Source organism: Epinephelus lanceolatus, chromosome 20 (assembly GCF_041903045.1).
Source record: "Epinephelus lanceolatus isolate andai-2023 chromosome 20, ASM4190304v1, whole genome shotgun sequence".
In the NCBI taxonomy this organism is placed as follows: domain Eukaryota; kingdom Metazoa; phylum Chordata; class Actinopteri; order Perciformes; family Serranidae; genus Epinephelus; species Epinephelus lanceolatus.
This window is the reverse complement of record NC_135753.1, coordinates 2,558,298-2,582,151: the sequence shown is the minus strand read 5'-3', so window position 1 is coordinate 2,582,151 and position 23,854 is coordinate 2,558,298. Positions and strand designations below refer to the sequence as shown.

The 23,854-nt window shown below is 44.0% G+C and overlaps 1 protein-coding gene across 1 annotated transcript in view; it reads left to right on the top strand.

The window, feature by feature from the left end:
• Window positions 1-23,854, top strand: part of xylb (xylulokinase homolog (H. influenzae)) — a 195,252-nt gene that overhangs the window by 164,556 nt on the left and 6,842 nt on the right. The window contains exon 19 of the mRNA XM_033639227.2: window positions 1,671-23,142. Coding sequence (XP_033495118.1) covers window positions 1,671-1,739 — 69 coding nt within the window. The 3' untranslated portion in view covers window positions 1,740-23,142. The remainder of the gene's footprint in view (window positions 1-1,670; window positions 23,143-23,854) is intronic.

Below are 23,854 nucleotides of genomic sequence, written 5' to 3'. Positions count from 1 at the left end.
TGAGGTGCGATGTTAATGCCACCGGTCTGAAGCTGCTGAAGTCCTTGGGGTGCAGAGTCTTGGGCACAGGTACCACGCAGGATGTCTTCCACAGCTGTGGTACTCTCCCCAGCCTCAGGCTCAGGTTGAAGATGGTTTCAACTATCCTGCACAGTTGGTCTGCGCAGGACTTCAGGAGCCTGGAGCTGATGCCATCTGGACCCGCAGTCTTCCTCGTCTTTATCCTCCTCAGCTGATCTCTCACCTGACAGGTAGTGAAGGATAAGCTGGAGCAGGGGGGCTGTGTGCTGGGGGGTGGAGGTGATGAGGTGGGGGGAGGAGTGGGGGTTGGTGAGATTGCAGCCTACTTGTAACAGAGTGGAGAATGTCACAAGCAGACTCAGCCTTTGCAGACAGGGGGACATACACTGCTACCATAATGACATGAGAAAACTCCCTGGGTAGATAATATGGTCTCATGCCAACAGCCAGCAGCTCAATGTCCCTGCAGCAATGCTGTTCCTTGATAGTGATGTGCCCAGAGTTACACCATCTATCATTCACAAACACAGCCAGCCCCCCTCCTTTCCTCTTACCACTGTCCGCTGTCCTGTCGTGTCTGATGAGCTGGAATCCATCCAGCGTGGCGATCGTGTCCGGTACTTCCGCGTTCAGCCATGTCTCGGTAAACACCAGCACGCTGCTCTGCCGGTACTCCCTCTGATGGCGAGTCAGCGCCGACAGCTCATCCATCTTGTTGGGGAACGATCTTATGTTCATTTATGGGCGTGAACCCCCCACAGTGCTCATACAAAGCAGCATGCAAGACACACTACCAAAAAAACGCAAATATAGGCCTAAACACCTGGGGTTGGCTTTTACTTTTACTTTCACTGGTGAGTTTGTTTTAATGACTGACAATAATACATCATCATTTTTTATTAATAATATTTTGTATTGAAATAACTAAAACTGTAAAACATATAGTATTTACCTCTTACATGTACTGGAGAAGGAAAAAGTGGTAGAAAATTTAAATACTCAAGTACAAGTACCTCAAAATAGTACTTAACTACAGGACTTGAGTAAATATAGGCTACTTAACTATATACTTTCCACGACTGGTTTTCTTCTTCTCTTATGTTAATTACAGTATGTCTCATGCACACAAACAGAGTTCCATATTTACCAAAGCAGTGATCTTACCCTCATCACAAACACACACACACACACACACACACACACACACAAACGCCAGGGTTCCATGTTATTCTAATGTAGCTGAATGTTTACTGAAGTGATGTTCTCTCATGTTCGTCCGCCATAATTAAACAGCACAGCTCATGAATAAGTAACAAGCCTTGCTATAACACCTAGTCCACACACACACACAGGTTAGATGTTGAATGAATATTCTCTCTGTGCTTGCTGTACAGCAGAATATTAAATATGAAATAGAGCAGGACAGAAAGTGGGCAACATGTTCAGTTGTGCAATGTTTCTCATGGAGGTGTCACATGTCTTTAGCTTTGCTTTGTAAACTCAGTCTGTAAAAGCTGCCTCTGCCAGGAAAATTAAAGACCTGTATACTGTGGTACTGGTACTTTTAGTACTGTGATTTAAGACTAATGAGTGCTTCTGCCACCACTGTCTGCTGTACCTCTCCAACTCTTTCTGTGTGTGTGCTGCAGGTGTATGATCACATGCTGAAGCGCTTCGCCCGATTGGAGGAGAAAGTCCTGCAGGAGACCTGCCCCTAAGCTACAGCCACCAATCAGTGTCGTTGAAGAAGTGTGCGCCCTTTGATGAAGATAATAAAAACTTCTTTTTTTTAAAAAAAAAAACAACAACAACAAACACTTGATTTTGAATATAGATGAAAATAAATTTGGAAACCTGAATTTGATAAGTGATAGATTAGTACTGCTAGTCAGTCAAAAATAATTGATTGATGGCAGTGAATTTTAAAGAGTAACTAAACCCTAAAACCATTTTTTTCAGATGATAATCATTGTTTCTGGTTGTATAGTAGTGTTACTGACTGATCCTGCTCAATATCTTGACAGTTTAGTGCAAACTGTTGAAAATCTACATTTTATTTTAAAAATGTGGTATGGAGTGCCCTCTACAGCTTGAAACCTGGTTACTACATTTGAATTTACATTACATTACATTGGAGACGAATGATTCTTTTTCGAGGCGAATGACGTCACTAACTGTCCACGCTAAAGCCTGCCCTCCTCCCTTTACTCCTCCCCTTACTATAAAACCATTCTGTCCGCAGAGAGAGCCGAGCCGTGAGGGAGGGAGGGGTGGATGGATGCGGTGGGCTGCTGCTCTGAGCCCAGGCTCCCAGAGAGGGAGAAATAGAACCGGCCGCCTTGCCTTCTACCCGTGTGACACAGTTAGGGGCGGTTTTCCAAGCCACCATCGGCACATGAATATAAGCTCCACTGTCGGCAGGGTGAAAAAAAGTCTAAGTTGGAGATGGGGAGAAGGGTGAACAGGGGGAAAGAGGCCGAGCTGCAGCCGCCTTCCCTTCTGCCCATGTGACACAGTTAGGGGCGGTTTTCCAAGCCACCATCGGCACAATGAAAATAAGTCGAAGTGTGGAGCGGAGGAGAGGGACCTCTCTCCCCACAGCAAGGGACAATCTTAACTCCGCCCCCTTCCTCAGCCGCTCGCCTGTCTCACCCCCTCCCTCAGCTCCGCCTATCTTCTCTGAACTTTTTGAAATCAAGCTGTGGGCGGAGTAATGCCCAGAGAGGGGGGTTTAGTTCCCCTTTAACACATTCTCATCCACCACTCCAACCTGCCTCCTTACCCACTCAGGACTGCTTCCTTGCTTACTTCCATCAGTTCACTGTCACATGATTGCAGCCTTTCAAAATACGTAGGATATGTACGAATTTGGGCGCATTACTTTTTGTAGGAAAATATATGATATCTTACTATATAATGATGAAAACTCTGTCTGTCAGTGGGTGTGTCTATTCCACGTTTTTCTCCTCACTGACTTGGTCAATCCATGTGAAATTTGGCACAGTGGTAGAGGGTAATGGGAGGATGCGTATGAAGCAATATTACATCAGTTGACCAAAGTGGGGTGCTATAGCAACCGATTGAAATTGCAAACTTTGAATGGGAATACCAGACCAATCAGAGTCTATCAGGCCTACCAGCTAATATATGACATGTCAGCAGCATGTCGGATGACGCTTCTGAGGAAGACTGGAGTCTCAGTCGAAACTGTGAAGCAAGTAAAACACATCTCCTTACATCCTGTTCTGTCTGAATATGAGAAAACCTTCAAATATTCTAAATAAGAAGACAGTATGAACCTTATCAATCGATTTTTACTAAACTTGGTAGATATGTAGAACAGGACGCCTTAAGGTGACTGGACAAATTTAACTCTGCTTAAAAATGGCAAAAATGCAACTGATCGCTGTGGCTCCCCCTGTGGCCGAATGTTTGTTTGTTTTTTCAAATTTTTGGTATGACTAAGTCATGGTATGGTATGCTGTACATAATCACGGAAACTGTCAGTGTGTCATTCTGTCATTCTACCAGTGCGCCCCACTTTTAAGTCAATACAACATATAAACACTTTAACTATCTGCCTTTCAACGTGCTACCTCAACTACTAATGTACAGTTTTAGCCCACTAACTATCCCACTATTGGCAATGGTACTACTGTACTTTCATTAAAGCAATGGTACTATCAAATTCACAAAAACTCTGTCTGAATACATTGCTCTTCTTAATGGGTTCAGTTGACTATTTAATCTGCAATTTCCTATGACCTGTATCCCAAACATACACCATGTGAAACTGTACATGGGCAAAAGTGCACTCAGTGGGTATGGACTGGTATATATATATTCTGCAGGAAGGAGTCCCAAAACCCGGAAATTAGTCAGCCTTGTGCGGACTCCCAGTTCCCTCATCACGATGTCAGTAGGTTTTTTGAATATGTTTTTGGTTGGATGTCTGAAATACGATCTGTGGTTAACACAAGCTGAAGAGATGTTCATGTTTTGTTCTATGACATAAAATGAGTCAGTAAATACCCCACCGTGAATTTAGGAGCTTCTATGTGACTTACCTAACAAGTTGCTACAATAGACTAAAGAATGCCATCGTGCTGAACACAGCCTTACAGCCTCGTTGTGGTGGTTAAGTTAAGTCCTGTGACTGGTGTAGTTTGTTTATAGCCTAACATTAGCTTTGTTCTTCTGGGGATTGCATTTAGGCTTCAGTAATCATAAAAGTGGTGTTCATTTGTGAAGATTGTCTTGCTAAACAAAACGTGTAATGGGCTGTATTCACCAGAGCCCTTTTTCCTGAAGCAAATGTATTTTTTAAATTCTTGCAATTGGAGCACTGGAACTGAGTAATGAGGAGCTGAGTGTCTATTGTTTGCTGAGTGCTGCATGTTTGGCATTTTTTTTCCTGAGCACTGACAGTTGAAAAATGATCAACTTCAGGTTAAAGGCAGCAGTTGTCACTGTCACTACCCAGCGGTCCAATCATAATGGAGGAGGGGTGGGACAAATACCACAAAGACCAACTTCCACTTCTTACATGTGTTGGCGCAGCGGCATGTGGAATATTCACAGGCGAGTATTGTGCATTTTTGTGTAGTTTATTTGTCAAGCCAGGCCTTTAAAATAATTCCTGCAATCACTGTTGTTGATCAAATTAAAGTTAAATTTTTTTTTTAATTGCTGTTTAGGCATTTTATAATGGATTCGTTCCAGGAAAAAAAGAGGCTAATTTCACAAGTTATATTTTGGATCAATTCCTTCAACTTCCAGTTTTGGATAATGTTAGTGTTGTGTTACACAAACTGGTGTCCTGACAAAACCATGATGTAATCTAAATGTTCTTTTTGTTAGGTCTAATTTTCAATAAACTAAATGACCTCATGAACGCCACTTTGGTTACAAATACTGTAACTCACACTCTATTGGAGGAAATACTGTTGAGAAGAGGTGGGAGTAAGTCACACGTGTGCAAGTCATAACCTTCAAGTCTCAAGCAAGTCCCAAGTCACTGAGGTGAAAATTAAGCAAGTCAGATCGAGTCCTTGCTATAAGTCAAGCAAGTCGAGTCAAGTCATGTGCCAGGTCAAGCAAGTCACAACTCAAGTCATACTCACAAACTCATAAAGATAATATAAACTGTGACGCTATCTCTCACTATTTCCAGAATTTTTACAAACCAAACAATCATTTGATTAATGGAGAAAATAATCAGTAGATTAACCCATGATGAAAATAATCATTAGTTTGTAGTTCAAAATCAGCTCCACCTCAGCCAACTACAACAGTAAAATCCTGCTTTTACATTACAGTAATGCATGAGTCAGAATCATCTAATGTGATCATATATAGTCGTAGACTACAACAGTCACAGGGGACATTTTTACAGTACTTTTACTAAATGTAATACTTAAAAAACATTTTCCTGATTATACTTATATACTTCTACGCCAGTAACATTTTAAATGCAGGAATTTGACTGTATTTTTACAGGGTGGTATGTAACCCCCGCCAATGTAATAACTGTCCACAAACATAATAAACCACAAATGTAATAAAAATCTGCAGCATTTAATGTAATAAACCCACAAATGTAATACATTTTCCAAAAACGTAATAGCCGCTGCCTACTACAAACGTAACACACGATTTCCCACAAATGTAATAACTATTACGTTTGCAGGGATTTATTATGTTTGTGGGGAAGTGAAAATCTTGTAATAACTTCCCACAAATGTAATAATACAATGAATTAAAGCTGGAAGCAGCGTTGGGCGGGACCTCGGACCCTCGCTGTCGGCCTCCAGCTCACGTAGACGGTGTGAATTAGCCTATTCATAAGAGTCAGAAGGTCGATAAAACAAGCAATGTCAATAGAACGCAAGGTCATTTTTGGCAATGAACCCATGACTTGGGAGTAGAACTTTGATGGCTTCTGAAAACCAAACTACTGACAAGGACATCAATCAATCAATCAATCAATCAATCTCACAAATCACAATTTGCCTCACAGGGCTTTACAGCATCCAACATCCCTCTGTCCTCAGGACCCAATGAGACAGAAGGGGAGACAGAGAGAGATGCAAGACAGACGGTAATTTTAATAGCTTACAACAACATTAATGAAAGTAATAATATTATAATTATAATTCTGGCTATTGTGGTACAATATGTTGAAAATATATTTTAATATCTGATAGTATACATATGTGACAATAATAATAATAAGTAGAAGTATGACACACACAGACAGACAGACAGACAGACAGCACAAAGACATCAGCCTCTGTCCTTGTAACAGCAATGAGGAATTCAACCCAAGTCAGTGAGGTAAGCTTGCTGTTAATGGTAACGTTACCAGTTAGCTAATGTTAGACAGTTTGATTTTAACAGAAATGTTATAGTTAACAAGTCAGTAGCCAACGTTTGCATTTACAGTGAGTGAGCTGACAATGACGTAACATGGATGAGAGGAATTTCCTACCACCTCGGTCAACCAGAGATCTGATGAAATGTTGTCAGACCAGTGTTACTAGCTAACATTAGTAAACTTTATCTACTATTTTGTACCTGCTAGGTCAACCATTCCCAGTGATTTGATGAAATGCTGTCAAGCTAACGTTACTAGTTAACATTAGCTAACATTAGCTACTATTTTCTACCTACTAGGTCAACCATTCCCAGAGGTCTGGTGAAACAGAGAAGTTGTCACAACATATTGTAATTGCATCCAACTCAAGGTGTGTTTAACAGGGTTGCTAACTTTGGTCAGAGGGCTGGAGTGAGATTTTACGTTGTGACGTAATATCTGCAAGTGTGTGTGTGGTCATGAACATATGTGGACACAGCGGCACTTTTTTTTTTACCTTAAAAGAGTTAATATGCACATGTGGCAAACAGAGGAAATGAGTGTAGGTTAACATATTCATATCTATAGGCCTAAGCCTCACATACGTCTAGATGCTCAATATTTGTTTTACAGCGCAGATTAAGGTCAATTTCATCAATCTGATGGTAGTATTTTTCATCATAAGTGTGTTTTAGTTATTCAGGCAGGGCACATGGTTTCATAACACAGTAAAATGTAAATTTGTTGGCAATTTGCTTACGTTGGTACAATTCCGACCAGCAATGTATTGACAACAGGCGACTTCCACTCTATTTACTTTGTAAGCCAATAGGCAACCAGTGTAGGAGAATTGGGGAAGAACGAAGTAGCATGAAGTTCAGGGTAGCCCCACAAGACCTAAACTTGCTTTCTGAGAATAGTATGCGGTCCGGTCAAGCCACTTGATGGGCTGGCGTGAGAGAGTGACATTGATGGTGAAAGAGTAACAGTCACGCCAGATGTGGGTCTCGTGAGAGTTGGCAACCCTGGTTTAACACAGCGCTTTAATGTTTAGCGTTAGTTGACTCTGCTTTTTCAGACTGAAGACTAAGGTCTTCTACAATTTTCAGTTCTTGAATCATTCTTTGATTTTTTTTTTTTTTTTCAGTTTAATCGATTGGAACAGGTGTAAACAACAAAAATCATAGGCATTTGTTCAGTGTCAGTAGCATAGACTGTATATAAAAATGGACAACAATTCTCCACTTACCCCCACTGTACAAAACTGAAGCCAATATATCCCAAATAACATTTTTGGGAAAAATTTGTTTGACATGTACTTTGAGTTTTTTGTTTGGCCCATATCTTACCTGCTAACATGGAGGGGGCAGTGTTTATGACCTATACTGCAGCCAGACACGAGGGGGCAATCAAGATGTTTCAGCGTCTCTTTTAAGGAAGTGTCTATCTTTATATACAGTCTATAGTCTATAGTTGGACAGGGCACTGATGTATGATATCATATGCAAAGAGCAATATGCTTAGGACACCTAAATGGCCAGCAGCAGCCCTGAGTCTATGAATAAGAAAGGGTTATTTCATGCTGATAGAGAAAATGTCTTTCCTAACCCCACTCTTGCCTATTCACACAACAGGAGTACAGTATCTCACATAAGTGAGTACACCCCTCCCATTTTTGCAAATATTTCATTATATTTTTTCATGGGACAACACTATAGAAATGACACTTTGATATAACTTAAAGTAGTCAGTGTACAGCTTGTATAGTAGTATAGATTTACCTTCCTCTGAAAATTACTCAAAACACAGCCATCAACGTCTAAAGAGCTGGCAACATAAGTGGGTACACCCCACAGTGAACATGTCCAAACTGTGCATAAAGTGTCAATATTTTGTGTGCCAACCATTATTATCTAGCACTGCCTTAACCCTTTTGGGCATGGAATTCACCAGAGCTCACAGGTTGCCTCAGGAATCCTCTCCCACTCCTCCATGATGACATCATGGAGCAGATGGATGTGAAGACACCTTGTGCTACCCCACCTTCAGCTTGAGGATGGCCCACAGGTGCACAGGTGAGTTTAGGGCTGGATACATACTTGGCCAGTCCATCACCTTTACCTTCAGCTTCCTCAGCAAGGCAGTTGTCATCTACTAGGTGTGTTTTGGGTCATTATCATGTTGGAAAACTGCATTGCGGCTAGGGTTGGGACTCGTTAGGACTTTAACGATTCCGATTCCTTACCGATTCCTTCTTAACGGTCCGATTCCTTACCGATTCCTCCTACATTATATTCATTATACTTGCTATACTTACACAAGTAAACACACATGCAATCATACAGATACAAAAACTTTATTCTAACTGTTGCGCAGTACAATTAGATGAAAATACACATTTGTGTGTGGTGTGTATTTCAGATTTAGAGCTTGTATCATCTCTCTGAGAATATATAACAACAAAAAGTGATTCTCTGATGTCTACAGTAACACTGTTACCTCAAATTAACCACAACAATGTAATAAAAAATACTTATATGCATTCATGCTTGGGCACTGTTACATGACAACACCTGAACAGAACACACACACACATTTGCTGTTTGTTTCTATCTCTCCCCTCGCTGGAAGCGGACCTCCCGCCGCCAGCCTCCACCTTGATTAAACGCTGAAAATTAAATAAAAGAGGGAGACAGGTGTCTCCTATTTATCTTATTTTGTTATTTTTCTACCGCTCCCATTGCTGGAAGCGTTGGACCTCCCGCCGCACGCTCCCGTCTCAAACACGGAGGTCTCCCTCTCCGCTGAGCACCCGGCCTGTTAAATAGCCTGTAACCATGACAACTGTGTGACGTTACGCCAAATGTGATGGAACCGGTTCCAGAATGTAAAAATGTAAAAATAATTAGGCAATAAACATCAAAACACAACATTAGATGTCATATTTAGGTTTATATTCAACTAAGCATTGTGTGATCCATGTACTGTATTTTTTATGTATTTATTTATTTTTTATCGAAACACAACACGGGAGCGGGATGGGACAGGAGTCATGGGACTGGGACATGACGGGATTTTTTTTTTTTCGTTTTCATGGGATTGGGACAGGATGGGATTATTTTTGTGGGAGTGGGATGGGACAGGACTGTCAAAAGAATTACTTCGTAATGACCCTTAAAACAACAGAGACCGGAGCCGAAATATCAAAGTTTAACAGAATTTATTGTACAAGAAGGAGCGTTTCACAGTGCAACACACAAGATGAGAGAAAAGGCTCCCTGAGGAGCATCTACTGCAAGTTTTTATACAGCATAAGTGGGCGTTGGAGTTCAGGCGTTTCAGTTCCTCTAAACCCCCTGTCAGACTGACCCCCAGATGACATGCTCTCGACCTGTCTCCGACCCTTGGTTTCTCTGTCTTCCTTTTACAAATATAGTGCTAAACTTCCTTTAACCTTAGCTGATGAGTCTGCCGATGTTGCAGTGTTGCAGTACAAAACAGGAACAATTCATCATGACTTGTGTAAAATAGTAGCACACACACACAGTGTAATCATAATTTTTATAACATTTCCCCCCTGTTTGTACTCAAAAAACACAAAAGATACAATAATAAAAAATTCATAGTTGCATGATTCTCTTGACAACTGATGTGGGAGCGAAAAACCTGTCTGGCAGTTCTTCATCATTCTTGTCATTTCATTCTGTTTCTTTCGGACAGGAAAATTCTCCTCACGGCCCCGCTGCCCCGGCGGCCATTAATCAGTGTCAAGCAGTGTTTCAATCACATTTGTATGCTTAATCACATTTCATAACTTTATAAACATCGATTCTGACAATAATCATTGTATATGAACATTTCTTATGCATTCTAAAAAACTAAAAAGAACTTGTCCTCTGTCGGGCTGATCAACTCATTGGACCCGATATGTGGACCTTTCCCTGCCTGAGGATCCTCTCCCTGAGGCATGAAAGAAAATGGAAAAAACTATAAATGTATTTGCATTGTACTGTCAGTCTTTTTCTCTTAAGCATACATTACATCAGAACCCTATAACTTCCTCTCGGATTTTCTATAGGTTCGTCATTATGCTGTGGAATAAAGGTTAAACAGTTGTCACATCACCAGCCGGTGTCTCATTTCCAATGTTCTCATAGATGGTCTCCTCTCTTATGTTGAGCGGAACATGCTCTCCATAGCCCTCTTCATCTCTGCGTCTAACTACGGCATGTCCTCCGACCAGTGCATGGATCTCGTAGTCATTATCTGTGGGGACAGGCTGAAAGAACAGCTGTTGCTTCGTTAGGGTAGTGATAATCAATCTTTGCATCAATTCTCTCAGGCATGGAATGCAACAACAACCACAAGTGACTAGAATAGCAAGCATGATTCCCACTGACAATTTCATGGCCTTAATGGTGTGTGCCCATTTCCCAAACGTGCTTTCCAGCCAACTTGTGAAAGGATTTGTGATACCTGAATTTTCTGCCAACTCTTCCGCCAGTGACGTCAGTCCCTCCAACACCTTTGTGATGCTTCCGTCAGGAGCAGTGTTGTTGGGAATGAACGTGCAATTTCCCAACATCTTACACACCCCTCCTTTGTTAGCTAATAGCATATCTAAAGCTATTCTGTTCTGCCAGGTCATCAAGCTAGTTTTGTCCAATTGCTCGTGGACGCCTTTAAGTCCATCACGAGAGTGATTAATGAAGCGTTGTTGGTTGTAATAGATGTAATTTATCCAATCTACATTTTTATTTACCGTCACCCACCAAGCAAAGAGTGATTCAAATCTCGCTGCTACCTGATTCCTGGCCTTGAACTCATCTGGGACACCCCAGGGAATGCCAATTGAATCCAGATAGACTCTAGAATCAAATGAAGTAGGTATTGCCAAGTTGCGTTTCTCTGTGCATTTCTTCTGGCGTCAGTTTGGGAAACTGTGGACTCATGGGAAGCAAGTATGTAGTCATCATTAAGTGAATTAGTGCACAGGTACCATACCAGAGTTTAGGTAACTTGGGTCTTAACTTATCTTCTCCACAGTACCACCATGTATCTGAATGTGCATATTCATGATTATTTACCAGGTCATCAGTACGTAATCCCATAGGGTTTCTTCCTCACCGCAATTGTAGTGTTACAACCAATCAGGGTTCCCATTTCTTGTCCTCCGTTCAATCCGCGTGGTCTGGACAGGCAGGTATAATTCCCCTTGTATGGTACAAACCATGGTGGAATAACCTTAGTGGGGACAGCTGGAAACAGATACTTGAGAGTGGTACAGTTATTCTTAGGAGAATCAGTTTTATACAGAGTGAACATACACTTGAACCCTTCAGGATCACTGTGAGGATTAAGTGGAAAGGGAACTGTTCCCAACGATGGCCTTGCTCCTGCGCAGGCTATGCAGTCAATGGCTAGTCTGGAACTCTTAGTGGTGAAAGAAATCCATTGTAGCCATGCATTATTGTTCTTATTACCTGTCTCTAATTCTAGTACGTCCTGTAAGTCATCAACCTTTATATACTGTACTGGGTTGTTTCTATCTGTTGCGATAGGTGGCAGTGTGGTAGTCATAGTCATGTCATGAAGGCGATCATCTGGCCCTGCAGGTAGAGGTGGAGAAGTTGTCCCTGAATCTATGACCTCTAAACCTAAGTGTCCCATAGGGTCGTCTCCTTTAACATATGCTGCTAGTACGAAAGTCATTGAATCCTCAGGACAAGGATCCTTTACAGTTATTATCAAGAGATTACATTCTCCTTTACCGCACCCTGGTTGGTGAGCAGGTTTAAAAATGGTGAGCCTATCTAACAGTGGTGGTCACGTTCCTCCGCAGGTCTCGGATTTTGTTATCCACGGCTTTTCTGAGTTTAGCTTTGATTGTACCATTTGCTCTTTCCACTAGACCTGCTGACTGTGGATGATAAGAACAATGATATTTCATTTTAATGGAAAATAGTTCACTCAGTTTAGCAATTACCTTATTCCTGAAATGAGGTCCATTATCACTGTATATGATTTCTGGAAACTCAAATCTTGGTGCAATACGTGTTGCTAAGGCTTTAGCTACTGTTATCGCATCATTTCTTACTGTTGGAATGACTTCAATCCGTTTTGAATATAAGTCTATGATTACTAAGCAGTATTTTTTGTTTTTTTTTATTCAATTCAATGAAATTCTTGCATATAGTATGAAATGGGTATTGTGCATTAGGCATCCTGCGTGGTCTTGGTCTGAATCTACCTTGAACATTCTGTTTTCCACACACCAGACATGATGCACAAAAACATTTCGCATAATTTTGGAATCCATAGGTTGTATATGTTTTGTTTATTAGTTCATACATCCCTCCTGTTGACGTATGGGTTAATCCATGCGTCAATACTGCTGCAAATCAAAATCAATTTTTTGGAAGAATGTACTTTCCTTCTGGTCATTTCTATAATTCATTTTCAGATAATGTCGCCCCTTTCTTTGCCCAGAACTGTTTTTCTGAGTCGGGCGAGTTTTGTCGCATGTCTTTTAAAATATCATGATCAATGTGTGTAATTTGCTCAGCTGTCTATATGTCTTGGTAGTCTTGTCGGGCTGCAGCCGCTTTCGATTCCTCATCTGCCTTCCGGTTTCCCTGTGAGATTGGATCATTTCCGGAAGTGTGAGCAGCACATTTACATACTGCTGTCTGCAGTGGCAGTTGTATAGCTTCTAATAAGGCTAAGATCAAGTCAGTGTGCAAAATCGACTTTCCTGTGGATGTGATCATACCTCTATTTTTCCAATGTTGTGCGAAAATATGTAAGGTGTTAAAGGCATATGTGCTATCAGTATAGACAGTCACTCTCTTCCCTGCTCCTTTAACACTATCCATGGTTTAGACCCTTCTTATGATAGTAAGATTTCTGCAGTTTGTAATGATAGGATTTCATCTACTTCTGTCTCACTATCTGCCGATATATGTGTGAGTGTAGGTGTGGGTGCATGACCTGATTCTAAAGCTAGTCAGAGTGGTTTCTTTCCTGCTCTTCTTGTCTGGGTTCCGCTCTCCCGTCTCTCCTGTCCCCCTCCTCTCCTCCTTCCCGATTTCTTTGGAGCTTTGCAGTCTCTCGCATAGTCTCTAGGCTTGCCACAATTGTAGCACACATCCGTTCCACTGCCCTCACCGTCCGATCCTCCTCCTCCTCCGTGGTTTTTCTCATCGTTGTTGCCTCGGAAGAAAATTTCATCAGTGTCATCATCATCATGCAAGAGCGTATCTGCAACTTTTCTTTTCTTTTTTTTTGCTTCAATTGTCTCTTCTGCGTGGGTTGCATAATCAATGGTTCTCTGCAACCCCTCATTTTTCCAGCCAATCAAATGTTTGACCACAAATTGGCTAATTTCTGGCCTAAATCCTATCAGGAGTGCATTTTTCAATTGCATGCTGTATGGACTGTTATCAGCACCGTCTACTGGTACGCCACTGTGTATGCGGAACACTTTTCTCATTCTCTCGACAAAGAGTGGCACAGTCTCTGTAGATGTCTGTTTGCATTCTGACACTCTTGAGTAGTTTGCCTGTCCTCTGTAATGTGCAACTACTCTTGCTAGCAGTGGATCTACCTGTACAGCATACTGCGCATGACCATAAGAGATGGGGTTGTCATTATCAAGGGGATCCCAGTTCCCTTTTATTTGGCCCCATAGTTTTGGCACTACTGTTCTGACTGCTCTTTCTACTTCTATTGAGTTTAGCTCAAAACTCTTGAAGAGTTGATTCATCTCTTCAGTAAAGGCTTCCCCGTCTTCTTCAGGGCGAGTTATGGTTTTGGTTGCATCTCTTACATCCTGATCTGTCCATGCTCTAAATACCTTTACTGTTAGTGGTTATGCCGCTCCATCTACTACCACACCTGCTCTAGGGTTTGGGAGTTCAATCATAGGTGCGAGGAGAACTACACCATATGTTTCATCATCTAGATCTATCTGTCTGCGGCTCATTTTGTCATTCATGTGTGTGTAGTGTGTGTGTTACTGTATATCGTACCGCGTCGTGTCCTCCGAGGAGACTGAGGATCTTGAGGAGTCTCTTCCTTCTGCGGGATGATGTTACCCATTGTGAAGAGGTTGTGAGGGGAGGGGAAGGCGAGAGGTGGAGCAGTCGGTGGTGCTGAAGAAGGAGGAGGAGGACATGGCAGAGGTTTGGGGTAGGGCGGAGGATCCGGACGGAATCCACATGGCACGTAGCTGTAATCACCCTGTCGGTCTCGTGCAGTATACAAGACATGATATATGTTATTACTCTTTTCTCTATTCTGTTGAGCTTCCTGTTGCTTATAATAATAATAATAATACTACATTTTATTTATACAGCGCTTTTACAGCTCTCAAAGATGCTTTACATTTAAAACCAAAGAAAAGAAGTACAAACATGTAAGTGCAAAGAGATAAACAGAAGACAAGGACGGAAAGGAAGAAAAGGAGGGCACATGAGGAACCGAGAACAAAAAGCTAATGTTAAAGGTTAAAAGCAGATTTGAAAAGGTGAGTTTTGAGTAGTGATTTGAAGGTGGATGGATTTGGACAGTCATGGATGTGTATAGGGAGGGTGTTCCAGAGGGAGGGGGCGGCTATGGAGAAGGCTCTGTCGCCCCAGGTTCGGTGCTTGGTCCTGTGTGGAGGTGAGAGGAGGTTTTTGTCGGATGATCGAAGGTTGCGGGAGGGAGTGTGGTGGTGGAGCATGTCCGTGAGGTAGGAGGGGGCCTGGCTGTGGAGGGCTTTGTGGGTGAGGAGGAGGATCTTGAAATTGATTCTGTATGGGACAGGGAGCCAGTTTAGGTTTTGCAGGACAGGGGTTATATGTTCACGGGAGCTGGTGTGGGTGAGGAGGCGGGCAGCAGAGTTTTGGATGTACTGAAGTTTATTGAGGACTTTGGATGATGAGCCGTAGAGGATGCTGTTGCAGTAGTCCAGTCTTGAGGTGATGAAAGCATGGATGAGAGTTTCAGCGGCAGAGAAGGAGAGTAATGGACGGAGACGGGCAATATTTCTAAGGTGAAAGAAGGCAGGTTGGGGGAGGCGGCTGATGTGATGTTCAAATGAGAGGTTATTGTTGAAGATGATACCAAGGTTGCGGATTAATGGGGAGGGAGAGAGGGTGTTGTTGTCAATGCTGAGGGTGAAGTTTTGTGTTGCTGTAGAGAAGGATTTTGGGCCGATGAGTATTATTTCAGATTTGTCACAGTTGAGTTTGAGGAAGTGGGCTTGCAGCCATGATTGGAGTTCAGTCAGACAGTTGGTGAGGGTAGAGCGGGTGGCCGGGGTGATGGATTTTGTGGAAATGTTGATTTGGATGTTGTCAGCGTAGCAGTGGAAATGGAGACCATGACGATGGATGATGGAACCAAGGGGGGAGTAGGTAGATGATGAAGAGGAGAGGACCAAGCACCGAGCCCTGAGGGACACCTTGAAGCAGGGGAACGGTGGCAGAGGTGCAGTTGTTGACGTGGATGAACTGATGTCTGTCGGTGAGGTATGATTTGAGCCAGGAGAGAGCAGAGGCAGTGATGTTGAGGGAAGTTTGTAGGCGGGATAGCAGAGTGGTGTGGTTGATGGTGTCAAAGGCAGCAGTGAGGTCGAGGAGGATGAGTATGTTGAGGTGGCCAGAGTCGGCAGAGAGGAGGAGGTCGTTAGTGATTTTGAGGAGGGCGGTTTCGGTACTGTGTTGAGGGCGAAATCCGGGTTGAAATGGTTCATATAGTTCATGAGAGCAGAGGTGGGTTTTGATTTGGGAGGCGACAACACGTTCTTTTTGACAGAAAGGGAAGGTTTGAGATGGGACGGAAATGTGAGATGACGTCAGGGTCCAGGCCGGGTTTTTTGAGGATGGGGGTGACAGCGGGCAGTTTCAGGGATTTAGGGATAGAGCCAGAGGTGAGGGAGGAGTTAATGATGGTAGTGATGAGTGGGGAGATAGTTGGGAGGCAGACTTTGATGATGGAGGATGGTATGGGGTCCAGGACGGAAGTGGAGCTTTTCATCTTGGAGATGATGGGGAGGAGTTCCAGGGGGGAGACAGGGGAGGGGTGACAGTGGTTGAATGGTGGTGGAGGCGCCGGAGAGACTGAGATTGGGGGGGGGGTGGTTGCTGAGTTGAGAGTAGATGGTTTCGATCTTTGATTGAAAAAATGCCAGGAAGGAGTTGCATGTGTCAGTTGTGATGGAGAAGAGGGTGTTGTCGCAGGGTTTGAGGAGTTTATTGAAGGTGGAAAAGAGAGTCTTGGGGTTATTGGAGCCAGAGTGAATGAGTTGTGAGTAGTAGTTGGACCGGGCGGCAGTGAGGGTGTCTTTGTAGTTTGAAAGGTGGTCTGTATAGGCATGGAGATGGACTGTGAGACTGGTTTTCTTGTAAAGGCTTTCAAGCTGAGACAGTTTTGGTTTTTAAGGGAGCCAGTTTGTCGAGGCAGAGGGACAGTGTGTTGTTGTAGAGGGTGACCAGGTCAGAGGGGTTTGGGGTCAGCGGGGTGATGAATGTGGACAGAGTATTTGCCAGTGAGTCAGAGAAAGCAGAGGGGGAGATGGACTTGATATTTTTGAAGGATATAATGCGTTTACGTTTTGGGGGAGGGAGGGGGGTCTTGAAGTCCACAGTGATGGCCAGGTGATCTGAGATGTGGAGGTTGGTACTGGAGAGTTGGTGGAGGGTGAGACCGGCGGAGCAGACTAGGTCCAGGATGTGGCCACGACAGTGGGTGGGGAAGTTGACATGCTGGGTGAAGTGAAGGCAGTGGAGCAGTTCCAGGAGGTCTATTGCACTTTTGCAGTTTGGATCATCAATGTGGATATTGAAGTCCCCCAGCAGGAGAATTGAGGGGGATACGGCGGATAGCTGGGTGAGGAATTCGGCGAGGTCTGAGAGGAAGGAGTTGTTTGGTTTGGGAGGGCGGTAGATGATGGCGATGACCAGGGAAGTGGGACCAGACAGTTTGAGGGTGACTTGTTCGAAGGACTGAGCAGGAGGTATGGAGATTGTGGATATTTTAAAGCGTTTCTTGTAGATGGCAACAACGCCACCACCCCGTCCGTCTGGGCGGGGTTTGTCAGTGTAGGTGTAGTCATTGGGTGTGGTCTGGTTTAGGGAGAAGTAATCCAGGGGTTTGTGCCAGGTTTCGGTGAGGCAGAGGAAGTCCAGTTTATTGTCAGTGATGAATTCATGTAGGATGGCACTTTTGTTGGTCAGTCAGCGGGTGTTGAGTAGAGCCAGTTTCAGGTGTTGTTGGGTTTGAGTAGCACAGGGGGTGGCAGAAGTGCAGAAGATGGGGGATAAGTTTTTGTAATTCACAGTCTTAGTGCAGTAAGGGCGGGTGGTCTGTGCTTTATGATGGACTGTATGGGGAATGTCTCAGGTGGGAGGGTTAATGTTTGATATGGTCGGACGGGGGCGCTGGTGAGCGGGGCTGTGCTCTGTGCTGCAGTTGGAACGGGGTGAGGAAGTGTGTCGGTGGAGGGGGCGTGTGATGTAAATAGTCATGCACGTGGCGCGTGATGTACGGCATGCTGAATATTGGCTGCCAGCGTGCGGCTTCCCAGGGAGGTAGGGTGAATGCCATCGTGTTTGAAGAAAGAGGGACGGTTCCAGAAAAGATTAAAATTGTCGGCGAAGTTGAAGCCTCGAGCGTAGCAGGCAGGCCTGAGCCAGGTATTCAGCAGGAGCAGCCTGGAGAAGCGAGCGTCCCTGCGACCAAGTGTGGGAATGGGACCGGAGATAAAAACGGACTTTCCACAAGTGCAGGTCCAGGAGGGAGGTGAAAGCACTTTTGGACAGCTCAGAAGCGTCCCGAGCCAGGTCGTTGGTCCCTACATGCACCACGATGCGGGTAATGGAGGAAGGGAGTGACTGCAGCAGCCCAGGGAGTTTTCCCAGGATTACCGGGACTGTGGCTCCGGGGAAACAACAGGTGGTGGCATTGAAGAAGCGGATATTCCTTGTGATGGAGTCTCCGATGATCAGGGTGGTTGGAGGGAAGAGCGGGCGAGGAAGGGTTTTTGCCGGGTTGGATGGTGGCGAGCCAGCGTCCGGGCTGTCAGCTGGCCGCGGGATCGGTGACCGGGCACGGCCGGACAAGTGTGGCGGTGGATCGGCCGTTACGGCCCTAGGAGGAAGAGAGTCTGCCGGGAGCGTGGGGTGGAGGAGGCCTCTGGAGCGTCTGAGGACGGCTTCCTTCAGGAATTTGCGACGTGAAGCAGAGGTAGTTGTCCGGGAGGAGAGCTGGTGATCTGAGACCGCAGCAGAGCCACTCTGGGTACCGGCGGGTGCTGGCGGGGAGGAGGGCTCCACGTCACCCATTGGCGCCGGGCCGCAGGGGCGGCGAGCCGCGGGTACACCGCCAGCTGCCAGTGTGGAGCCAGCCACGATGATCCCAGAGGCAGGGCAGCTGGAGCGGGGAGATGGCGCCCCAGCAACCGCCAAGGCACCGGGGACCGCGGGGCTGTCGGAGCGGGAAGCCGCAGGGACGCCATCAGCCGCAGGCGTAGGACTAGCTGACGTTACCCCAGATGTGGAGCCACCTGAGGGCAAAGCACCAGTAGCCGCAGGCGGAGAGGGGCCAGCGGCTTTTCCAGAGCCAGGCATTGCACAACCACCAGCAGCAGTGTGCAGAGAGCTATCTACGTCTTCTTGTCACCTAGCAACCCTTTCTTCTTTTTCCCTTTTTCTTCTCTCAGTGCCAGCTTGTCTAGCTCTTGCCTCTACCAGCCATGACTTGGCCTGTAGTAGGCTCTCTTCTTTTAACTTTCCCTGTTTACCTTCTGAAATTGCCTTCACTAAATCTTCACAAGCTTCTACGTCTAGTTTCTCTGCAAAGTCATACCTTTTTGCCATATCTTGAGATATTTAACATTACCAGGATGTAACATTTTCATGCGTTTGGCGCCTCCACTATATTGCTCTACTTGTGGTCTCTTACAACTACAACAGTTACCCATTGTAGGTCAAAGTTTAGCGTCCTTATATTTATATGTAGTGTATTATTTATTTATTTTATTTATTTTTATTTTTTTTTTATTTTTCTTATATTTATATGCAGTGTATTATAATAGGATTAGTATAGTAAGGCTATTTAATTTATTCAGTTTTCTTATTCTCCCCTTAACAGCCAACCAGTTTGTATCGAGCAACTGGTCCGTTCAGTGAAATATATGGACTTTTCGTTTACACTGTTAGGTTTCCAGTCCCCAGACAATTTGTTGACACAGTGAGGGTAACCTTGTCTGGTTTTTATTTCACTGAGACACTGTTAATAACTACCACATTTAACAAAACTTGAAAACAATCACATAAACCGAACACACAAATAATAAGTTATGATTTTATCGGAGTCCCAGACTCCCCAGTATTATTTATCAAGTCCCTGACTTACAAATAACACTATCCTGCGAATTCCCAGACTTCTCTTGACGTCTTTTTGTTAACTCAGGCCTGGGGGATTAGTTTTTCCAATTGTCCTTCCAAAGACATTAGCTCTGTCCCTGACTTAGGTTTAACTCTTCAATGATTAAAATTAATCAAAGCCTACCCTTTAACTGGGTGCTTCGGTCCGTCTCTCTCTTTGGTCGACCCCGTCACTGTCCCAGCCGGTCCTGGCCCTCTCTGCCAAAACGGGGTTTTAAGAACTCCGCGGTGGAGGTCTTTGGTTGTGTTCTTGCAAGGCCTTTAACAGGTCTGTTGCCTTTTGAGGAGAGCAGTTATTGGGGTCCCTGTTCGGGCGCCAAAATGTCAAAAGAATTACTTCGTAATTACCCTTAAAACAACAGAGACCGGAGCCGAAATATCAAAGTTTAACAGAATTTATTTTCTTGTACAAGAAGGAGCATTTCACAGTGCAACACACAAGATGAGGTTACAGAGAAAATGCTCCCTGAGGAGCATCTACTGCAAGTTTTTATACAGCATAAGTGGGTGTTGGAGTTCAGGCGTTTCAGTTCCTCTAAACCCCCTGCCAGACAGAAATATAGTGCTAAACTTCCTTTAACCTTAGCTGATGAGTCTGCTGATGTTGCAGTGTTGCAGTACAAAACAGGAACAATTCATCATGACTTGTGTAAAATAGTAGCACACACACAGTGTAATCATAATTTTTATAACAAGGACTGAAAAACTCCCGTATCACCCTCTAAGTCAGATACCCCTCGCTCTTCCACAGCTCCACCCTCTTGCCCAAATATAGTCACCACTGGCTTTAAAAAACCAAGATGGTGATGGCTGAAATGCCGAACTTGAGGCTTCAAAACAGGAGTCCAAGAACCTATTAGTGACCTCATGGTAGCTATGTCCATTACTATTACAGTCTGTGGTGGGAACCCTACTGATAGTTCAGTTCAAGTTTGAATGAAACTTGACTTTTGTCTCTTTCCCTTTTCACATCTTCCCTCTGTCTTGTCCCTCTCTCACTATTTTTTCTCTCTTTATCTCCTCCTCTTGCCTCTCTCCACGTGTCTTCTCTGTTCTGATCCTTCACAATCCCTCTCTCTGACTCCCTCTCCTATACTTCTGTCATTATACCCAGTGATGTCATCAAATTATAGACCTGAGGTTGATAAAGGTTGGCTGCTCTGTGTGTGTGTGTGTGTGTGTGATCACGTGCACATCATTTTCTCCCCGGTGACTAATGCCCCAGCCATGGGAGATTGAGTTCGATTGAGGGGCTTTGCTGTGTGTGTGTGAAATGCGGCAGAAGAGAATGGGTTCACACGAGGAGACGGGCACTGCAGAGACTCAGTCACATGCATGTGTGTCTGCATGTGTGTGTGTTCGGCCTATAGCATTTACAGCGATGCGGAGGAGGAAAAGGGGGGCTCTGAGCTGTCCTTAGATGACACACCCAAGAGAGCTGCTGCTGCCGTGTGTGTGTGTGTGTGTGTGTGTGTGAGTGGGCGGGGGTTACCAGTTGTCCTCAAATGCCATCTGTATCCCCACAAACCCCCTGAAAGGTTCTCCTGCTGTGTTAGTATTATCAGCACGTTCTCATCCCAAGTCGTCACGTATTGCCGCTTTGTCAGTGGTCTTTCATGTCTACATACTACACGCTAGGTATCCTCCTCCATTTACTTTTGATGTTTTGGGATGCCGCAACCAATGCTGGGATATCAGCGTGTGACCAGCATGTGGTCAGGTTTAGACAAAAACATCGTGGTTTGGCTCTACATTCAAACTAGAAGCAAACAGCTTGGTTCCTGGGTAAAAGTCTGGGGTTTGCTGGACCCATCCACCACCCTTCCTGCCATCGAGCAGCCACAGTGAAGAAGCCTACGCAGTTCTGCATGCTGTTTTTGAGTTATTTCCCTCTATGTAAAAGTCAGAGTCAAAAGTCAGATGACAGAGGCTGTGCATCATCCCTGCAGTGCTGAAAATAAAGTGCCGTTGTTTAACGCAGACAAAGTCCCGTTGTTTATGTGTTGTTGCCACAACGAGCTAACACAAGCTAAAGGAGCTAATGGTCTTCGGAGGTCCCTTTACTACGGTTCGGGGGTCTGCCAGCTTGGCGTCGGTAACACTTATTTATCTTATTTACACAACGGCATGTCATTTCTGTCCCTACACGGTGCGCGTCTAAAATCCTCCTCTGCTCTCTGTGTTGCGTACGGCGGAGTTCGGCCCTGATGCGCACACACACACACGTGAGCACAGACACAGACACAAGTGTGCACACAAAAGCGCTTAAGAACTCGTTCCCTTTCTTGAGAACGAGTTCTGTAGCGCTCGCTGCCATGTTTGTGTATCAAGCGCGCAGGGGGAGGGGTGAGCCCACTCTGAACTACCGGAGCCCAGCGTGGAGCAGCGGTGGCGGATTTTAAATAGAAACTCGATTTTCATTAAAACAAATCGGCCTAAACTGCAAATTCAAATTAATCGATAAAATCGATTTATCGCCTAGCCCTAGATGCTATCCGTCTCATTCTGCCTAAAAGGTCTTTCTAAGTGACCAACAGAGACAACAATTTTAATATCGGTCCAGTATTAAGTGAGAGTGCTGCAGCCGCAGCATCAATAGCAAACAGTCGCAATGTAACCCCCACAGGCAATTGAGCACCGCCAACGTACATCCACTAAAAGTGCTGGCTTTTGCTACTGACAGGCTTAGACTGTTATTCTGACAACAATATAGAAAGGTCCCTACAGGAAAAAAATTTGTCTCATATAATAAAAATCTGGGCCTGTCACTGGCAAAAACAGTGCACAATTGACAGTAGGGATTAGATTGAAGCCTGTCACTGCTACTGGTCTCTCAATACTGGACCCATTTCAAAGATTGTCTCCATCAGTCTCTCAGACACAAAAACATGAAAAATTGGGTCAAGGTTGAAAAATTCTTTTAAAGGTCCAGTGTCTACTGTCAGAAATGGAATATAATCAGTATGTTTTCTTTGGTGTATAATCACCTGAAAATAAGAATCGTTGTGTTTTTGTTACTTTACAATCGCGCTTATAGCTACATAGGGAGCAGGTCCTTGTCTACAATGTAAACTCCAATGTTGTCATTTTTTTGAAGCACCAGTCCTCCACTCCTGATCTGACCCCGACGCGAAGATCATGTTGGAGCCAGGTCGAAACGAAGAGCAAGTGGGAGCTGCCATCGACCATCCCTGGCCACATCTTGCCACATTTTTTGTGCCAAAATCTATGAAAAAGAACAGTTACTCGATGAAGTGCCTCCTGTGACTGCCAAAAAACCAGGAGATCCTTGCTTTCAAAAACTCATTGTCGAATCTCTGCAAGTATATTGAAGTAAGTAAGCACATAGCCTGCTATATAGGTGAAAATATATCTAGCTAACGCTTGATAAGTTCATATTGCACCTGTAATGTTAATCTTTGATATTATGATAATGATGTTAATTTACCTTGTAGCTTGTGGTCTGTTGGGCTTATAAATTGGTGTGTTTTAGGAAGCAGTTAAGCTAATGTAGGCTAAGTTACGTTCAACGTTAACATTAACTGTTAACTTACTTTCATACTTGCAGTAACGTTAGTAATCATTGCTTCCCGCCTGTTTTGTGTTATGGTTAAAAGATAACATACAGCTATGGCTCACTGTGTTGATTATGGATTAGGTATCATGGAAGATTTAACGTTAGATGTGTGGCAACTTAGTGGGTAACGTTAACGGTTATCTTATCAAAATATGACTGAGTTTATTGTACCCTTAACCCTTGATGCCTTTTGTCTAACCTGTTAACACATGCTGTAAGCATTATTGTTAAGCAAATCAACAGTAACGTTACCGTAGGATAGCCTACATGTCAAGAACCAATCCATAATCCAAATGAAAATGGGTAAACCCAAATGAAAATGTGAATGGAGAGAAGTTTTCATTCTCTAGTTGACGTCTTGGTATAGGAAGTTATACTACAGAACAGAAAATCTGAGTTTTAATTAATTGTTTTGTATTTGTATCCACTTTTGGGGCTGTAACAAGTTACTTTAATAATGTCTGTAAA